This window comes from Oncorhynchus clarkii, chromosome 10 (assembly GCF_045791955.1).
Source record: "Oncorhynchus clarkii lewisi isolate Uvic-CL-2024 chromosome 10, UVic_Ocla_1.0, whole genome shotgun sequence".
Taxonomy (NCBI): Eukaryota; Metazoa; Chordata; class Actinopteri; order Salmoniformes; family Salmonidae; genus Oncorhynchus; species Oncorhynchus clarkii.
Window position 1 is genome coordinate 66,201,778 of NC_092156.1, and position 20,205 is coordinate 66,221,982.

Below are 20,205 nucleotides of genomic sequence, written 5' to 3' on the forward strand. Positions count from 1 at the left end.
TTGAATAGGGATGGATACACACGTTGAATAATCATTAATTTGATGTGCTACTTGCACCATACTCTGTATAGCTTCCAAAACCTGTCTTTGATTGTATGGGTCACGACTCACCATCTTTCCTCCTGACCTGTGGTCAAAGGTGACCATGTGTAGGATTTTCTGTTCCTTCACAAACGTGCAGTAACGCTTCACCCAACTGGAACCAAAAGGAGGGGGCCCTGGGGGAGACAACACACATTTCATTGGAACACAACCAGTTTAAACTGCCCTCCCCTCTTGGACACACGCGTTGTTCCTCTATCCTTACGTTTCTCCTGGACGTAGAGGTATCCTTCGCTGCTGATGGGGCTGGTCTGTCTGTACTCCTGGGGAACCTCCCTTATCCTCTTCATCAGCTCAAACACCTCCACCCGCGTGCCCTCAAACCGACTCCGTGTCTATATTGGGGGGGGTCTTGTTACTATCAGGCCAAGATGCAAAGCCGGCAGTAAGGTAACTTCTCTCCAACGGGATTTAAAAAAATGAACCAACCTCGTCTATTCCCCTAATCTTATACTTAAATTATGGTTAAGGTAAATTGATTTTGTCAAGTTTCACAATGTAGTACATTTTGACTACGGGGAGACACACCCAAGGAAGGAAGACAACCCTTGTGACCCTAGCTAAAAAGGTCATGCAGGGGTCAATCACACAATGCAAAGCCACTGGAAAAGAAAATCTGCAGAGTTCCCTTTGGAAACTCCTGACATCCCAGAGTGGGTGAAAGTGAAAGCTTGGGGTCAAAGAAAAATCAAAACACTAAGACTAACCCAAACACCATTAACAATAGAGTGAGTCAAAAAAAAGTACCTCAAGTACCTAGGGAAAGTCCCACTGGAAGCAGACCAACTTTATAGATATATTACGAGCCAATATTCAAATGTAGGATATGTATAACATGGGGTGTATGTACAGTTTGTGGTGAGTGTGTAATCTATAGTTTTTAAGAGCACTACTGTGTGTACAAGACATTTCCTCTAGGACAAAAACGTACTATATAATCCTAAAATTGAATGAAATGATCATCACCTCATTTAAACGTTTGTCATTTAGCAGACCCTTTTATCCAGAGCGATTTACATGAGCAGTTAAAGTGACGTGCCTTGCTCAGACACCTACACCCCCCCCCCCCCCCCCCATCATCATTGTATTCTGCACTGCAGAAATATCAAACAAAAACAAGGTGCTGGGGCGGACAATGGCGCCGTTTCCCCTAATGCGGATTCCATCTTAAAATAGAAATCTAATAAGAGACTAATGTCTCACATTTTGTATATTGATCTGTAAGGCTTTCTTGTAGTGGTTAAAGTCATTGGCCAGCTCAAATCCCTGGTGGTAGAAGGTGAACACTGTCTGAAAGAACGCCAGCATCTGGGGAGAGAAAGAAAACATGGGAAACATGACAATTTCTCAGGGGTTTACATGGAATGAAGACATCGGTTGAAAAAAATCAGTTGAAGTCAACAAGAACTCACTTTCTGAGCTGGTTATAAAATATAAAAAAACATTTAATTTGACTGCTATGTAACCTATATAAAAACACTAACTGTAGTGTAGACTACTTTATGAGCACTAAGTTAATGAGCACTAAAGGAGAACTGCTGACCAGGCTAGACAAGTACTAAAGGTGTATTCGCCAGCAGTTCGTTCACTCACTGGCGCCAAATGTCATATGCAAAACTCGTTATACTGGCTGCCTTTCTGCCTGCTTGAAATTGAAACGCGCACCCCCCCCCCCCCCCCCCCTCCAAACACACACAATTTGATAGATCACTCAGATGTACAAATACACCAACATAAAAAAAAAAGTGTGACTATTTCCTTTCAGGCACATTGGGAATACAACAGACTGTGTACAAAACATGAAGAACGTGACAGAGTGACCAGGTGAAAGCTACGATCCCTTATTGATGTCACATGTTAGATCCACTTTAAATCAGTGCAGATGAAGGGGCGGAGAGGGATTAAAGGAGGAGTTACGGCTCAAGACATGGTTTGCATGTGTGCAATTCAGAGGGTGAATGGGCAAGACAAAAGATTGAAGTGCCTTTGAACAGGGTATGGCTGTAGTTTGTGTCGAACTGCAATGCTGACAGACTTCTCACGCTCAGTTTGTGTGTATCAACAATGGTCCACCACCCAAAGGACATCCAGCCAACTTGACAACTGTGGGCTGTGCAAACAATATTAGGAAGGAGTTAATGTTTTGTCCACCTGGTGTAGAGTGTGTGATTATGTATTTTCTAACACTCACTGGCTCCACACAGTCAAACTTCTTCCTCTCCTGGATCTCCTGCAGTTTACACACGTAGTCCAGAGACTCCTCCTGGAAGTGCTGTCTAATGGTCTCCACCTGGCTGTCCGCCTGCACAACAGAGGAGACAGATCGAACGTCAACGTTATTCTACAGTACAGTCAGGTCTCTACACAGACAGGTGGAGATCCCGGCCTAGCTTCAGTTGTACTGGATTCCGGCAGAGTCCCAGACACACAGACAAAGGATGAGCTATGAGAAAGTATTTATTTTTTGATAAAAGGGTTTGAAGGGCTTAGACACTGATATGTGGTGTATGACAACCCCCCCCCCCAAAAAAAAGTGACCAATCAACTGGCAAGTTTATAGTTTGGTTGATTAATAAGCTAATTGATTAGGCTACATGGTTTGCTTGACTGGATCTTCACAACATTCCAGTATTCAATGTCATTTACCACTTTACTGTAGCGTGTTCAATTCAGTGCATCAGTTTTTCCATTAGTGCCATAGGTCGGGCATGTGCCTCAGGCCCGTCACATGATGAGTGTACAGTATGACATCAGATTAGTTGAGTCCAGACGGTGCCCCGCGGCTACGAGGCTGTGAACACCACTACTGTGTACAGTATATCACAAAATTGAGTACACCCCTCACATTTTTGTAAATATTTGAGTATATCTTCATGTGACAACACTGAAGAAATGACACTTTGCTACAATGCCAAGTAGTGAGTGTACTGCTTGTATAACAGTGTAAATTTGCTGTCCCTTCAAAATAACACAGCCATTAATGTCTAAACCGCTGGCAACAAAAGTGAGTACACCTTTAAGTGAAAATGTCCAAATTGGGCCCAAACTGTCAATATTTTGTGTGGCCACCATTTTCCAGCACTGCCTTAACCCTCTTGGGCATGGAGTTCAGAGCTTCACAGGTCTCCACTGGAGTCCTCTTCCACTCCTCCATGACGTCATCACAGATTTGGTGGATGTTAGATACCTTGCACTCCTCCACCTTCCATTTGAGGATGCTCCACAGATGCTCAATAGGGTTTGGGTCTGGAGAAATGCTTGGCCAGTCCATCACCTTTACCCTCAGCTTCTTTAGCAAGGCAGTGGTCGTCTTGGATGTGTGTTCGGTGTCGTTATCATGTTGGAATACTGCCCTGCGGCCCAGTCTCCGAAGGGAGGGGGATCATGCTCTGCTTCAGTATGTCACAGTACATGTTGGCATTCATGGTTCCCTCAATGAACTGTAGCTCCCCAGTGCCGGCAGCACTCATGCAGGACCAGACCATGACACTCCCACCACCATGCTTGACTGTAGGCAAGACACACTTGTCTTTGTACTCCTCACCTGGTTGACGCCACACACGCTTGACACCATCTGAACCAAATAAGTTTCTTGGTCTCATCAGAACACAGTTCCAGTAATCCATGTCCTTAGTCTGCTTGTCATCAGCAAACTGTTTGCGGGCTCTCTTGTGCATCATCTTTAGAAGAGGCTTCCTTCTGGGACGACAGCCATGCAGAACAATTTGATGCAGTGTACGGCGTATGGTCTGAGCACCGACAGGCTGGCCCCCCACCACCCCTTCAACCTCTGCAGCAATGCTGGCAGCACTCATACGTCTATTTCCCAAAGACAACCTCTGGATATGACGCTGAGCACGTGCACTCAACTTCTTTGGTCGACCATGGCGAGGCCTGTTCCGAGTAGAACCTGTCCAGTTAAACCGCTGTATGGTCTTGGCCACCGTGTTGCAGCTCAGTTTCAGGGTCTTGGCATTCTTATAACCCAGGCCATCTTTATGTAGAGCAACAATTCTTAGACATTATGGCTGTGGGTTGAGTTATTTTGAGGGGACAGCAAATTTACACTGTTATACAAGCTGTACACTCACTACTTTACATTGTAGCAAAGTGTAATTTCTTCAGTGTTGTCACATGAAAATATATACTAAAATATTTACAAAAATGTGAGGGGTGTACTCACTTTTGTGATATACTGTATATTCTACTGTGCCCCGATTACAATCTGTTCCAAACACGGAACCCTGGGGTCTATTGAGGGTATCACAATACATAAATGTAATGCATAGAACAAATATGATTGGCTCTCAAGTATAATTTGGAATTGTGTCAGCTCTCTTCACATTTCTACCTGAAATGTTCAGAAAGTTTAATCTCACTGAATACACCACGAGTCAGTGAGGGAAGAACAGAACAGTTCCCACAAAGGGCAATCTATAGGATACAAAATAATTTGTTAAGTGAAGGGGAGTTTAGGTTATATTACATACACAATCTAGTACCAGACTGCATGTCTCTAAGGTACTATATGGTAAGTTTAGTATGTCCTTACAAAGGATAGCTCCACAAGCCTTCACAATGAAATACATATAAACTTTGTTGATAACCAAAAGGGTTTGTTTTTTTTCGCATTACCAACCCCAATATAATCCACACTGGGTCTGTAAAGCTTGATACTGTATCTGAAATCTCAGGATGTCTTGAGGCGCTCCAAAAGCTACTGCCTCAGAGGCACGACCTTGGTGGCTGGTACAGAAACACTGAACATGACTTCCCTTTCAGAGCAGGAAAGAGAAACTCACTCCGTACTCTAACCCTAGGCCTGTGGACACTCACACCGCTCCACACACTTCAGCGCTACAGAGATGAGCCAAGAAGTCTGTATGCATCCAAATGTCACCCTATCCCCTACAGTGTCTGGTCAAAAGTAGTGCGCTATACAGGGAATAGGGTGCCATTTGGGAGGCATCCTACGGGTCAGGATTCAGAAACGTCTCCCTAAGCAAATATCCTTTCCAGCCATTTTGGGGTTGGGAAGATGTTGGGGCCCGTCTTTTCGGCCTGTCTTCCATAAATATATACGCACGAGAGCGAGGGTAGAAGTATTAAACAAAGTACCTCCTGTAGCTGTGGTTCCTTCTTCTTTGCTGACATGTTCAAAAGCTTTTCCAAGGAGCTGTAGTACTTCTCAGTTTCCTTCTCATACTTCTTCCTTTCCGCCTTAAAAGGGCATAGCATAGAGGAACAGATTGAGAAAGAGCATGGTGAGAGAGAGAGATGAGAGAAGTGAGCAGGACAAACGTCATCTTAATATTGCATTAGTTTCACTGACCAAAGGAATGTTCAGAACATGATATCAAGAGGTACACATTACAATTTCAATTGAAAAGGGAGTTGGAACTGTCTGTCTCTAGACAGGCATTTTGATAAAAGTCTAATACACTTTTCACATTATCATGCCGACCCAAAATGTACTTATCTGGCTCTGATATTTTCCTTTCACATTCCTCTTTCCAGCATGGTTTCTGCAACTATGGTGGATGCACAACCAGGCCAGGGCAGTACAGCTTGGTTTGGCTCAGTGTTGTGAAAAGGGTATTACTTTATAGCACACAGGATTGTGCTTGTATGAGCTCATTAACAAGTAGACTGAATTTAGCAGTGTCATGGCATATGATAGAGTACCTTGGCTGAGCCCAGTTGCTCTTTTCTGAACTTCTCCAGCGGTTTCATTAGCGTTTCTGTAATATTCCTCATCTAAGAGAGCAAGAGATGATAAAACATGACCATATTAGGACATATTCCACAAAAGCGTTTCATTTATTCACAGGTAGTGTTAGGCTGGACTTACACTCCACTAGGCATTATCTGTAGAGGCTCCACAAGCTCAGCATTGAGGTTTCAGTGCATGCCAAAATGTCTAACTTTACGGAAGCATCAGCGACGTATTGTCAAGAGGACCGCTTGAGTGTAAACCCAGCCTAAAAGAGGCGGCAGGTAGCCTAGCGAAAAAGGACAAATATAAGCACCCTCCGATTTGACCTTTGACATAACGTTCCAATGGAAAGCCAAAAGGTCACAATACTTGCAGTGGGTTAATGACAGCATAAAGTCAGTGAAAATTGCCTGTTGTATAACTTTTTACAAGCATCCACAACACATTCAAGTACACTAGTTCCACAGTCACATGACAGAAAGCAACAGCGCTGTCCTATTGATATCTCCCCCTCTCTGAATCATACCTACCTCCCTCTCTGCTAAAGGTCCTGTTGCTGGGGGTCATGTCCATGTAAAAGGACCCATGAGCACCAACATGTGAAGCTCACAGGAGCATGTGAAATTTGCTGTCAAATCAAAGCTAGTTCCATATTTTTTTGTTTTTGAAATCAAGGCATATACTTTTGTCAACCATATTCCATCCTAAAAATGTTGATTAAGCAAAGGTTTTGATTTCTGGTTCTCTTAACTGATTAGAAATACATCAAAACAGTATAATGTTGAATTAAAGTAAAGACCCCTGCCAACTAATATCAACACTTACATTGGAGAAAGAACTCTGCCTTCTGTAAGTTTAAGAAACTTTGCCTTGTGACTGAATTCCATTGCCAAAAGCTCACATATCTTTAAGATATTTTCAAATTCCTCTCCATCAGGGAGGATAATGAAAGTTCAGAAGTCATAAGTTAGACCTATCAATTATTTATGAAATATGAAGTGATTAAAACTTGAAATTGCATTACCAAATCAGTAACATAGTTTCTGCAATTGAATTGGCTCAAATGGGAAATCATAGTCACAAATCAGAGTTGGGTTCACAAGTTTGGACAGCACAGTAGAGTATAATACACAGCAGAGAACACCTAGAGTTGAACACACTATAATGTACTGTACACTACTCACTGAACTATACAGAGGGTAAAAAAACAAACACTAGAAAAACATTCCTAATATGGAGTTGCTCCCTTTTATCAAGTTGGCTGGATGTCTTTTGGGTGGTGGACCATTCTTGATACACACAAACTGTTGAGCGTCAACCCAGCAGCGTTGCCATTTCTTGACACAAACTGGTGTGCCTGTCACCTACTGCCATTTCCAGTTTAAAGGCACTTAAATATTTTGTCTTGCCCATTCCCCCTCTGAATGGCACACATACACAACCCATGTCACAATTGTCTCAAGGCTTAAAAATCCTTTAATCCATCTCCACTAATTGGTCTTTTGACCAATCACAGATATTGCATCAGAGCTAGTCTGATTGGTCAAAAAGACCAATTAGTGAAGAACATTTCAGAATTGGGATGCCTCTCTAAATGCAGCCATAGACGTCTATGATCAGTTCAGATTTGGTCTTGTTTGGGGGCAGAGCTCATTAAAATAATACCCAGCGTGTAGAATAATACCCAAATATGCAAAGGAGGATATTGCAAATGTCTACCTTTGTGTATCTAGTTAGATTACATCATGAAGAGAATGACATTCATATCCATAATTATGCATTTCTGGGTAGTACAGATCAATGTGTCATGTCATAGCTGGCAATTATTTTAGCAAATATCATTGAATCTTAATTCAGAGCAGCTATTTAAGAGTTTTGGGAAAACGTGGACCCAAACTTTGCATCTGCACAGTTTTTCCATTAAATGTCAAATGTAAATTGTTAAAAGTAGTTCTTGTGAATAGAGTTGTATGGTTTGTTAACCTTTGAAATCAAGTTTGGCATACATTTTAAGTGCAAAAAACCGAGTCTCAGCGCAATCCCGTTACCGTGGAATTGCCCTGGGTTGATTCCAGGACATGTCTGAGCGAGCCTGCCTGCCCACCCCACAGTCCTCTGCTGTGGGCTGCGATGTCATCCCATACTGCTATGCGATGGCGGGGCTGAACCAGGCCCTGGTAGAGACTGTTACATGGCAACGATAGACCCTATCTATAGCGCAAACACAGTACATAACATGCATTGTAAACATTGAGAACATAACCTATTGATGGCAAGGGGTCAGGGAAGTAAAACAATAGTATTGCATGGTTTTTCAGAATGCAATACTGTATCTGTAGCTAGCTACCCTATTTTAAAGGGTTGCATACATTGCACCGAAGATGGATCTCCCATTCGTCTACCGAATGTTCAGCGTGCTGTTGCGCGGTTTGCACTAGGTCCGCAAGTACTCACGGCAGGCAAACACTATTGGTGTGTACGAGCTCTTAGAACAAGCCATAGGCTGCATTACAGGAGAATATAAATAAAACACTACATTATCTGTTGTATGAGTCACCAAGAGACAACAATATATAGTTTAAAATGTTGACTAAGCAACACCTACAGTAAATAAAGGTATGGAGGAATAGGGATAGAGCCAGGAGCCTTGAGGGATATTATTCTGTGAAACGAAGACGCCCATCTGCTGACACACGAACACATTGACTCAACGAGAGAGGCTGGGTTGGTTGCAAACTCTAGGGTTACCCTAGGTTACATCCTAAATGGCACTCTATTCCCCATGTAGTGCACTACTGTTGATAAGGAATAGGGTGCCATTTAGGAAACAGTGTTTTCTACCCATGCAGAAAAGACTGGGTCAAACAGGCAACATGTACAACATTCAGTTCAGCTGTAACTTCCGCTATACAGTATAGCAGATGTAACTGAACTTTAACATGTGTCAATGTAGTGTACTAGTATAGCACTACATACACATCAGTGAGTGTTGAATGACTCCATTGACTCGTATGTCATGTCTGAGGTTGTTTAATGGTTCTGTCCCACCGCCTCCAGAGGAGAGGTGGGGATAGCACAGACAGTGACCCTTGGACAGGTGCAGTGAAGGTGGCTCTGCCTCCTCTCTTCTGGGTCATGTGCATGACACCAATCAGAAGAAAACAGACAGCAGGGACTACCCAGACTTGTCTAATAAGAAACAAATTGTTTTCTATTCCAATAAGTTTTGCTACGGTGTGCCCTAATGAACATGACCTTGGTGGTACAACAGAGGCATCGCTCAACCTTCCACCCACTGAGGAACTGTAAATTACACACACGCAGAGCAGACTTGAGGTATTTCCCCTTGCTTTTAAAGCAGGTCTCGACTGGTTACTGCTTACCATCAGCTCTCTTTGGTCTTCCAGGTTCTTAAGGAAGTTGGAGAACTCCTGCAAGGATTCATCTGCAAGACACGAACACACTTTAATAATGGAACACTAGTCACTTTAATAATGTTTACATACAGCTTCACGCATCTCATGTATATACTGTATTCTATTCTACTGTATTTTAGTCAATACCACAGACATTGCTCACCCTAATATTTATTTCTTAATTCCATTATTTTAGATGGGTGTATTGTTTTTTTAGATACTACTGCACTGTTGGAGCTAGGAACACAAGCATTTCGCTACACCTGACATATTATCTGCTAAATGTGTGACCAACATTTGACACACACAGGAGTCGAGACAAGAGAAACACAAGACCACACAAATAGAAAAAGACAAGTACTGGTGTTTCCATCTCTCTAAAGAAGCCAAAGGTTCGGGGAAATTACACACGCAAGCCCTTCATTTGGTGGTACATACAGAATCCAAAACAAAAAGGTTCAGTCTCGTTACGCTGGCAGAACCACCCAGCTGTAGGTGGGAACCGCACCACACTCACCAATACACCTCTCATCGTCGGTCTTCGCATCGCCGATGTACTCAAACTGGAATTCTCCCAGGGACTGGGCAAACTTGCGCTGGGCCAACACAAGCTCTGAAAACAAAAATTAGATAATCCATAGGGTTATTTTTGAAATGCTGTGATTTCAGATGTGACCTTCACTTGACGACCATATTTCGACATCAAATACACTGCGGTCACATGTGCTTCCTATTTACAGGCTTGCATCAAAACTTTTTTTTTTTTTTTTTTAAATCAGTGGATATACTAGCGTGATAGATATTAATCACACTTGAGTTGGCCCAAAGCACAAATACTGAAGACTGAAAAAAAACAACAAAAAACAGAACAGTCATTTATTCAAGGCTGGCTGACATGCAAGCAGTAAGGCGCCTACTGTAACCCAGTGGTTAACCCACTCTGCATACATCCTGTTGCCTCTGCTGTCAGGCTGTAGCATCCTGTCCCTGTACAGGTTATAAAAAAAGAGACCATGCCTACTGGTCCATTGATGGTGACAGGTGTATACATTTGAGCAATACATTAAACATATGACCCTATAGAAATGAGCCTATATAGGCCTGGTTTAACTATGGGGGTGTGGTGGGTAATGGCCCAAGGGTTAATAATGAGCCAAATGATTTACAAACATACATATTAGCCTACATAGGCTAACCTTTGATCTTGACCTGCTTGTTGTGTAAGAAAACCGTAAGAACATTTTTTTTAGGATCATCATTTAGGCTATGCGCTACCCTTACCATGTTGTGAGGAGGAGATGGGCTAAACAGCAACAACATTCGGATGTAGCCTAGCCTGGAACCCACACGCTGCACCATAGTGAACTTCGAAGCGTTTGTTTTCCAGGCATGTTGAGCCCGCTCTGTTTTCTAAACAGTGTAGACAGATATTCACAGCGGTGTGGATCTCGGACTGATGAGAGTCCCATAAGGACAGCATGGGAGAATGTAGCAGGGTATTTTAAGACTGGAGCTATGACTGGTATCCAGAGGAGCAGTATCATTAGCTTTGGCAGCTGGCTGGGGCTCTATGGGGAGGATCAGCTGGGAGTTTTGAATACGGGGGCTCTCACTGACTGGGCTTGTTGACAATGGAGGTAGGAAGCCTGTGTTTTTATTGTAACAGTTATATTACCAGCAGGTTAGCATTTTTTGTCATGACCCGGAAGCCAGCCACAACTGACGACCGAAGTCAGCTTGCAAGCGCCCTGTTGGCTACAAGGAGTTGCTAGAGCGAACCCCGGGCTGTAGTGGCGCCTCAGCACAGCGTTGCAGTGCCTTCAACTGCTGCGGCACGCGAGAGGGCCCTTTAAAAACATTTTTACAATTGCAAATTTTGACTTTGCAGCTGGCCTAAGTGGAAATGGCTCAGTTCTGCCTCCAACAAGACTCTTGACACACACACATACACATACATATACATATATATACACACACACACACACACATACATACACACACAGTGCCTTGCGAAAGTATTCGGCCCCCTTGAACTTTGTGACCTTTTGCCACATTTCAGGCTTCAAACATAAAGATATAAAACTGTATTTTTTTGTGAAGAATCAACAACAAGTGGGACACAATCATGAAGTGGAACGACATTTATTGGATATTTCAAACTTTTTTAACAAATCAAAAACTGAAAAATTGGGCGTGCAAAATTATTCAGCCCCTTTACTTTCAGTGCAGCAAACTCTCTCCAGAAGTTCAGTGAGGATCTCTGAATGATCCAATGTTGACCTAAATGACTAATGATAAATACAATCCACCTGTGTGTAATCAAATCTCCGTATAAATGCACCTGCACTGTGATAGTCTCAGAGGTCCGTTAAAAGCGCAGCGAGCATCATGAAGAACAAGGAACACACCAGGCAGGTCCGAGATACTGCTGTGAAGAAGTTTAAAGCCGGATTTGGATACAAAAAGATTTTCCAAGCTTTAAACATCCCAAGGAGCACTGTGCAAGCGATAATATTGAAATGGAAGGAGTATCAGACCACTGCAAATCTCCCAAGACCTGGCCGTCCCTCTAAACTTTCAGCTCATACAAGGAGAAGACTGATCAGAGATGCAGCCAAGAGGCCCATGATCACTCTGGATGAACTACAGAGATCTACAGCTGTGGTGGGAGACTCTGTCCATAGGACAACAATCAGTCGTATATTGCACAAATCTGGCCTTTATGGAAGAGTGGCAAGAAAGCCATTTCTTAAAGATATCCATAAAAAGTGTTGTTTAAAGTTTGCCACAAGCCACCTGGGAGACACACCAAACATGTGGAAGAAGGTGCTCTGGTCAGATGAAACCAAAATTGAACTTTTTGGCAACAATGCAAAACGTTATGTTTGGCGTAAAATCAACACAGCTGAACACACCATCCCCACTGTCAAACATGGTGGTGGCAGCATCATGGTTTGGGCCTGCTTTTCTTCAGCAGGGACAGGGAAGATGGTTAAAATTGATGGGAAGATGGATGGAGCCAAATACAGGACCATTCTGGAAGAGAACCTGATGAAGTCTGCAAAAGACCTGAGACTGGGACAGAGATTTGTCTTCCAACAAGACAATGATCCAAAACATAAAGCAAAATCTACAATGGAATGGTTCAAAAATAAACATATCCAGGTGTTAGAATGGCCAAGTCAAAGTCCAGACCTGAATTCAATCGAGAATCTGTGGAAAGAACTGAAAACTGCTGTTCACAAATGCTCTCCATCCAACCTCACTGAGCTCGAGCTGTTTTGCAAGGAGGAATGGGAAAACATTTCAGTCTCTCGATGTGCAAAACTGATAGAGACATACCCCAAGCGACTTACAGCTGTAATCGCAGCAAAAGGTGGCGCTACAAAGTATTAACTTAAGGGGGCTGAATCATTTTGCACGCCCAATTTTTCAGTTTTTGGATTTGTTAAAAAAAGTTTGAAATATCCAATAAATGTCGTTCCACTTCATGATTGCGTCCCACTTGTTGTTGATTCTTCACAAAAAAAAATACAGTTTTATATCTTTATGTTTGAAGCCTGAAATGTGGCAAAAGGTTGCAAAGTTCAAGGGGGCCGAATACTTTCGCAAGGCACTGTATATATATATATATATTTTTTTTTAATTTTAAAAGTCAACCTGCACATTGCCATGAGTCAGTGTCTGCAGTATCTTCCAAAAACACAATACAAAACTATTCACTCAATACTGGGGCCTATTGATTACGTTAACATCTACAAATTATTGTAAGGTAATCTTTGAACAGAAGTTGAGAATTTCCACATTAAACATGTCGCAGCCTATCATCCTCATATCAACAGTCTGCTCCCTTGGCTTTCTAATATTTTTTACAAAACTTGGGCCATGTCAACAAATTCCTCTACAGCAATAACCCTGCCAATTAAGTGGCTTGCTAACACCCACGACCATCACACCCCCCCCCCCCCCAAGAAATATAAACATTAATACTCAGTGCATGAGGATAATAACGACAAGACAAAGCTTAATCATGTGACTTCTGCACAATGACTGGCATAAAGCGTCTTGCCCCAACCTCTGGGACTGATCTCAAGCCTGTATTTGTTTCATCAATCAATAGGCAAGTCAACTCCCCAAACTGATTAGAGCTGTGTGGACCATAGACAAGAATATCAATGTAGGCTGGCTAACCCACTGTATGATTGGGCTTGTTCAACATTAAAACTGCTGACTGACCTACAAATCTTGCATCATAACTAGCATACACATTATATGTAGATCAGTCAGGAAGTCAATTTACCCACAATGCATCATGTATTTGGTACTGTTGAACACAGCCAGTTACATTCTGAAACCCCACTTACTCAGTTGACTCGTCATGTGTAAATACATTTTTACACATTTGGAAACCATTTTTACGTAGTACTAAGACCTTGGTACGTTTGTCGTCCAAGTTACTACAGGCAACACTTCCTTTCTGCAGCAGCATTGTTTACGAGTGCTTGCTCTTTGAGTTAGGCCTGCTTTAAAATATATAGCACCTGCAGGAAGCTAGCTTCTTCCCTTATTTTATTAAACTGGTGAGGTAATGTAATGGTCGTTCTTAGAAAAGTTCAGCAGTGATGACGGCCCATTAAAACATGCAGAAAGTAAAGTACAAGCCAATGCACTCCTGAGCTGTTATCAAACCATGACAGATTAGCAATAGGCCAGGGGTCTTCAACATTCTTGCCCACGGACCCCCTCCGGGCAAACCAGGGACCCCCATCATTCTTCAGCAATTTTATTTTTTAAATCACGTCATCCATTCAATATCAGGTGAAGGATAATGGCAAGAAGTAATCAACATTTTAAAGTGAATACATTTAGTAGATAGTTTCATTATTTTGACATGCCTACATTATAACTAGAAGGGTAACTCCAAACACATTTTTGCTAAGAGCTTCTTTTAAAACAAAGGTTAACCATGTGTTGGCAAAAATGTCCAATTTAAAAAAGCTTACTAGCAGCCAGTGGGCACTTCCCACACTGGTAGCCTATTTGCAGGTGCTTATTCAAAGCCTGTCATACTACAGCAAGTGTAATTGGCTCCAATGTGTAATTTGTTCAATATTAGGAGTTGAGAAATAAAGTTAACAGAAAGATATTCTCCTCGTTTCATTATATACTTGTGGTACAAACAAAATACACTGCTCAAAAAAATAAACACTGTCACATGTGCTCAGTGTGAACCTGCTTTCATCTGTGAAGAGCACAGGGCGCCAGTGGCGAATTTGCCAATCTTGGTGTTCTCTGGCAAATGCCTAACGTCCTGCACGGTGTTGGGCTGTAAGCACAACCCCCACCTGTGGACGTCGGGCACTCATACCACCCTCACGGAGTCTGTTTCTGACCGTTTGAGCAGACACATGCGGCCTGCTGGAGGTCATTTTGCAGGGCTCTGGCAGTGCTCCTCCTGCTCCTCCTTGCACAAAGGCGGAGGTAGCGGTCCTGCTGCTGGGATGTTGCCCTCCTACGGCCTCCTCCACGTCTCCTGATGTACTGGCCTGTCTCCTGGTAGCGCCTCCATGCTCTGGACACTACACTGACAGACACAGCAAACCTTCTTGCCACAGCTCGCACTGATGTGCCATCCTGGATGAACTGCACTACCTGAGCGACTTGTGTGGGTTGTAGACTCCGTCTCATGCTACCACTAGAGTGAAAGCACCGCCAGCATTCTAAAGTGACCAAAACATCAGCCAGGAAGCATAGGAACTGAGAAGTGGTCTGTGGTCACCACCTGCAGAACAACTCCTTTATTGGGGGTGTCTTGCTAATTGCCTATAATTTCCACCTGTTGTCTATTCCATTTGCCCAACAGCATGTGAAATTTATTGTCAGTGTTGCTTCCTAAGTGGACAGTTTGATTTCACAGAAGTGTGATTGACTTGGAGTTACATTGTGTTGTTTAAGTGTTCCCTTTATTTTTTTGAGCAGTGTATATTGTTGCTAGCTATACTCAAGATATATATATTTTTAAAAATGGCACTTATATTAACAGACCCCCCCTGCAGTACCCCTGGTTGAATAGGTAAACGGAACTATAGTTTTCCTTCACAGAAAATACATTAGTGCAACACATTCGGGCAGAAAAAAAAAGCATCATTTACGTCAGATGACAGCTGTGTAAAGCTATTTGGCTGGCAGCCACAAGTAAATGAGCTTATAATGAAGGTATTTTTTGGTTAAACATTAGAAATAATGGCCATGTTTGGTTTATCATAGAAAGAATGTAGCCAGCTACATTTCCTGATGTTCTGCTTAGTTTTCATTTTACCAGAGAAAAGTAGGCTGGCTACATTGAGAAAGGAACAGGAGAAAAGTAGCTACAGTCAGAGCGCCATCTGCTGATTGTAAATTCTTATCTAACGGACATGCTAAGTGGAAAGTACAACTGGAGCACGAAATTAGTCTGATGCAGAAATTGACTTCTTTATTTTAACCAGCTAAGAATTTAAAAAAAATAAAAATAAAAAATAAAATCTTACAATGACAGCCTACCTACCCCAGCCAAACCCTAACGACGCTGGGCCAATAGGGCAGCGCACAATGGGACTCCCAATCACGGCCAGTTGGGATATAGCCTGGAATCAAACCAGGATCTGTAGTGATGCTTCTAGCACTGAGATGCAGTGCCTTAGACCACTGTGCCACTCGGGAACCCAATAAAAAGCATTTAACATGTGAGAACAGAATTCTGCATCAACGCGACCACTAAGTTTAACTTGCTAGTTAATCTTAGTAAGTGGCTCAATTAATAAGGTGACAGGGCATCATATTGTGTTAGCTTTCTGACATGTTTGACAAGTCAAAGCCCTTTGGATGGATTACTTTTACAGCTACAAAAGCTGAAGAACATGCGCACATCCAGGTACTTACTGCAGGTGTTGGAGTTGTAGGCAAACTCATGGAAAACAGAAAGGACATCAGGAAGCACTGGTACATTGATACTGATCCACAATTGAAACCCATTTTTAAATATGGTTTTAAAGACCCCAAACGAGAGAGATGGTGGTTAAATCTGATTTCCCCTTTTCTCTGGTGGGTACTTTTGGACATGGTTCCGGAGGGTAATTACAAATGTGGCCAATAAGCTCAATGCAGCGTCACGTACAAACAAAACTAATTTACCCACCCCCACACAGGACAAAACTTAAAGATCAAGGGCCTGATCACCTTCATGTCCACCAATGTTAGTTACATGCTAAAATGTCCTTGTGGTCTGTCTTACATAGGGAAAGCCCGTAGAAACCTTAAGACACGGATCAGTGAGCACCGCAGCAACAGACAGGTGAGGACAAAAAAAAAAAATAAATAAATAAATAAAATAAAAAAAAAAAAAACTGGTTGCTGCTCATTTTGTACAAGCTGGACATCCTATTAGTTCTCTGAGATACATTGGAATAGAAATGGTCAAGATGTCACGCTGGGGAGGGGACATTGAGAAGAAACTTCTTCAAAGGGAATCTTTCTGGATCCACAGTACCGACACCGTCTCCTCATGGCCTTAACGAGGAGCTTGACTTGAAACTGACACTTAATGTCTAAATGGTTTTTTTCTATTATCCTAATTTAGTATTGTGTAAGTATATTATTGTAAATATTGATCACATTCCCTGTGTATGATCATATATTTTGATACATTGAATGTTAATATTGCAAAAACTGTTATACATTTTTTTACCTCCTGTTTCAGGAAGTGATGTCACTGAGTACTGCCCCTAATGGATGCCTGATTAAGACCTAAGGGTCAAAACGGTGTTGTAAATTAATATCATTTGTACAGCTGCCACCATCTTGATTTCCTTGTGTTTTCTCCTCTCCAGTCTCAGCATGTCTGCTCCTAGACCCTCTTCTCAGCAGAGCAGGCAGGCCTGTTGGCCTAGCGACTCCATACAGACAATGTACACGGTGCTTGAGCCAGTACTGTTTAGACAAGCATGCTTCAAAACTTTGTTCATTTGCATAATGTATCGCTCATATTCGCTAGTAAAATGTTCAGACTCACCATCGTTGACTTTCCCCCAGAATTCAACCATGCTAAGAATTCTTTATTACGCAATATTGTGTATGAATGATAGTTAAGATTAGATCTCATATGATTCTGTAGCTTTTCAATATGAAATTCTTGATATGGCCGACCCCTAATTTCCACTGAACATTTCATAAAAACGCATTTACTTTAAGAGCACAGATGCAAAATTTGGTAACAGAATGACAGTTGTACCATCATTCTGTTACCAATTCTGCACTGTTCTTCAACTACATGCATTTTTTAAAGAGTTTGAGGAAATTGACAAGTAATCATTGTGCATAGAGTTGTACAGTTTGTTTAACTTTGCAATTACTTGTTTTTGTTTGACAAATTTTAAAGTGAAAAATCTGTCTCTGAAAAAAAAAAAAAAAAGAAAGTCAAATCTCACCTAACTGACGTAATTAAAATCCTTAGAGAAGTCTCAAGTTGGACCCAATCCATGCCTTGCTTTAACAGACACTTGAGTAGAGAAACATAATGGGATGGTTAGGCCTACTCATAAGCACCTAGACACTAGCCTGCTATGCCAAAGGTCCTCTAATTCACCGCTCACACAAACACATGATCGCATGTAAAGCCGCAGCAGTGTGCTTCCTTCCTCTGATGGGCTGACTGATACAAGGCTCAACGAGAGCTGTGACCACAGCTTTTTGCAGCCTTGTTTGTGCCCAACTACTAAAAACACACCAGGGCACAGGTTGAGCATCTGCTGCAGACAAAACCCACCAACCAAGAAAGACACTTAAACTACTTCAACACTTTGAGAGGATCAAATCTCAAAAAAGTTACGATTCGTTAAGATTAAATAACAATAAGCTATATAACAAAATCAGCTGCTGAACCTATACGCCATAAACCAAAGGATTGGGCATTACTGCAGTAATGTTTAACCTCATGTTATTGCCCTGCCATGTCAGTTGTTGAGATCTGGAGGCTCCTTGTATGTCTCCTGTACACAGTGACCATCGCCTTCTAGCAGACTAAGTCAACCCAGTTCCCACCGAGGGCATTCCATCCAGATAGCCTAACTAACCTGTTGCTAGACCAGTCTGCCAGTGCCACAGCGGGCATCAGTGCTGTGGTTGTCTGTTGCACAGGCTGATCGATTCACAACAAGCAACAGAGACAGTGTTTGTCTCAGCCCCAGGGATATATGAAGAGATATTCTACCTAACAGAGCCAGTCTCATTACCCTTTGACATATGCAATAGACACACCTCATTAACATGGTATTGAACCAAATATATCTGTTTTGTTAGCCACCATTATGTGCTTCGAGGTACCTTAGCTCCGGTTGGCTAGCTCAACTGGCTTAGGCTAAATGTCAACGCCATGGTGATGCAGTTTAAAACGAGTGCTTCATTTGTGCAACCTGGAGCAAATCAAACACTAGGACACCCGGTGAAGCCTACCATCTGTATGTGGCAGCTCTTACCAGATAACAGGCCTAGGTGTAAACAGCGGCGGGGTCCATCTCCAACAAATCTGAAGGTTTCCCTCTATTGTATAAAAACAACTACATGCATTCTGGATACAGTTGAACCTTTCCTCCCCAACACGTTTAACTAACGCAGGAAAACATGCTTTGACAAGATGCCATGACACCCTGAGTTAGTGTCTCCACAGCCTACACTATCTGGAGAAGTCAGGACACCATTTTGTTACAGCAGTGTCACATCAGCAGTGAGAAATCACTTAGAGGCCTGATTCAGTGTTGAATTCATGTATTGCCGTCACAGGGAGAAAAATCTGAATTTGTGGTTGGTTATGACATAGAATAGGCTAACAATTTGACTCCCAAGCATTGAAGACATTCCTTTAAACTTAGCCTTCAGTGTCAGAGCAGCAGAAAGAAGACAAACAAACAGAATCCATGGTTTGGTGGGGGAAGACAGCTGTTGGCCATTTTAGGCTATAGGATAATGTGATGACGTCCCAAACAAGTGCATGCTTCCCCATGCAAGCATTCCTTTAAAAAAGGTCCAAAGGACAGCCGTAAAAACAAAAAATGCATTCTTTAACAGATAAGTGCCTTGAAGTACTCAGCTGAGCAGAGGAAGACACTGGAGGGAGCTAGACATGAGCCACACTGAATTCTAGATATGATAGCGATCTCAAGTTTTACTATCATGACAAAGTATATTAGGGCACAAAGGAAGGGCGTAGTGTGGATGGATGTACTTCAGATATCCCTGTGCTTAAAAATGGCCACTTGGTCATCCAACTGGTTTCTCACACTTTTCAGACCTGTTCCTTTCCATTCCATGTGGACTGTTCCATGAAAGTCCTGTTTCCTCTCCGCTCTTTCTCTGGTGAGGGGGAGGGTTCAAGGACACGGTACACAGTTCAGTTAGAGAATGCACATGGGAGGGTGATGTCATCGGAATTCAACAGTTCAGTTGACATTGGCTTGATTAGCCCCATGTGTGGTGTGTCCTCACCTTGACTCCGTCCCATTGATTCTTACTCTGGTTACAGCTACAGTGCTGTCACTAACTGAATCAGTCCCTCCGTCCATATTCCTCTTTCCCTCCCAGAAGGGTGGGTACTAGCAGAGACAGGAAGAAAGCAGCTAGCTCAACCATTACATAACACCCTTCACCCTAGCATTCTTACATCATTTGTAATACTCGAAATGGTGGAAAAACAAACCTGGCAACTGCACATGTTGTGGTATCCCGGGGTGTATAACTTCAAGACAATAGCACAGAGCAGCTGCCGGCACACATCAATGAGATCTCAGCGGCGCAACAACAAAACGTGACAGGCAAGAGGTCTGTATTTAATAGATCCCAGAGATAACGGTTATCCTACAGTGGCAGAACAAATACCAAGACACCCAAACTTCCGCCTAAGGAAAATACATCTTGTTCCTGGTCCTAGCCATACTGCCT

General features: G+C 42.5%; 1 protein-coding gene across 2 annotated transcripts in view; it reads right to left on the bottom strand.

Moving 5' to 3' along the window:
* LOC139419017 (rho GTPase-activating protein 10-like) overlaps positions 1-20,205 on the bottom strand; it is a 59,058-nt gene that overhangs the window by 26,904 nt on the left and 11,949 nt on the right. For both annotated transcript variants that reach the window (XR_011635372.1, XM_071168840.1), the window contains exons 2-9: positions 9,752-9,847; positions 9,202-9,263; positions 5,788-5,859; positions 5,221-5,322; positions 2,294-2,404; positions 1,306-1,410; positions 308-437; positions 112-218 (exon numbers count right to left, since the gene is read on the bottom strand). Coding sequence is in view for 1 of the 2 variants with exons in the window: in XM_071168840.1 (XP_071024941.1) it covers positions 112-218; positions 308-437; positions 1,306-1,410; positions 2,294-2,404; positions 5,221-5,322; positions 5,788-5,859; positions 9,202-9,263; positions 9,752-9,847 (785 nt within the window). In the remaining variant the exon portion in view is untranslated. The remainder of the gene's footprint in view (positions 1-111; positions 219-307; positions 438-1,305; positions 1,411-2,293; positions 2,405-5,220; positions 5,323-5,787; positions 5,860-9,201; positions 9,264-9,751; positions 9,848-20,205) is intronic.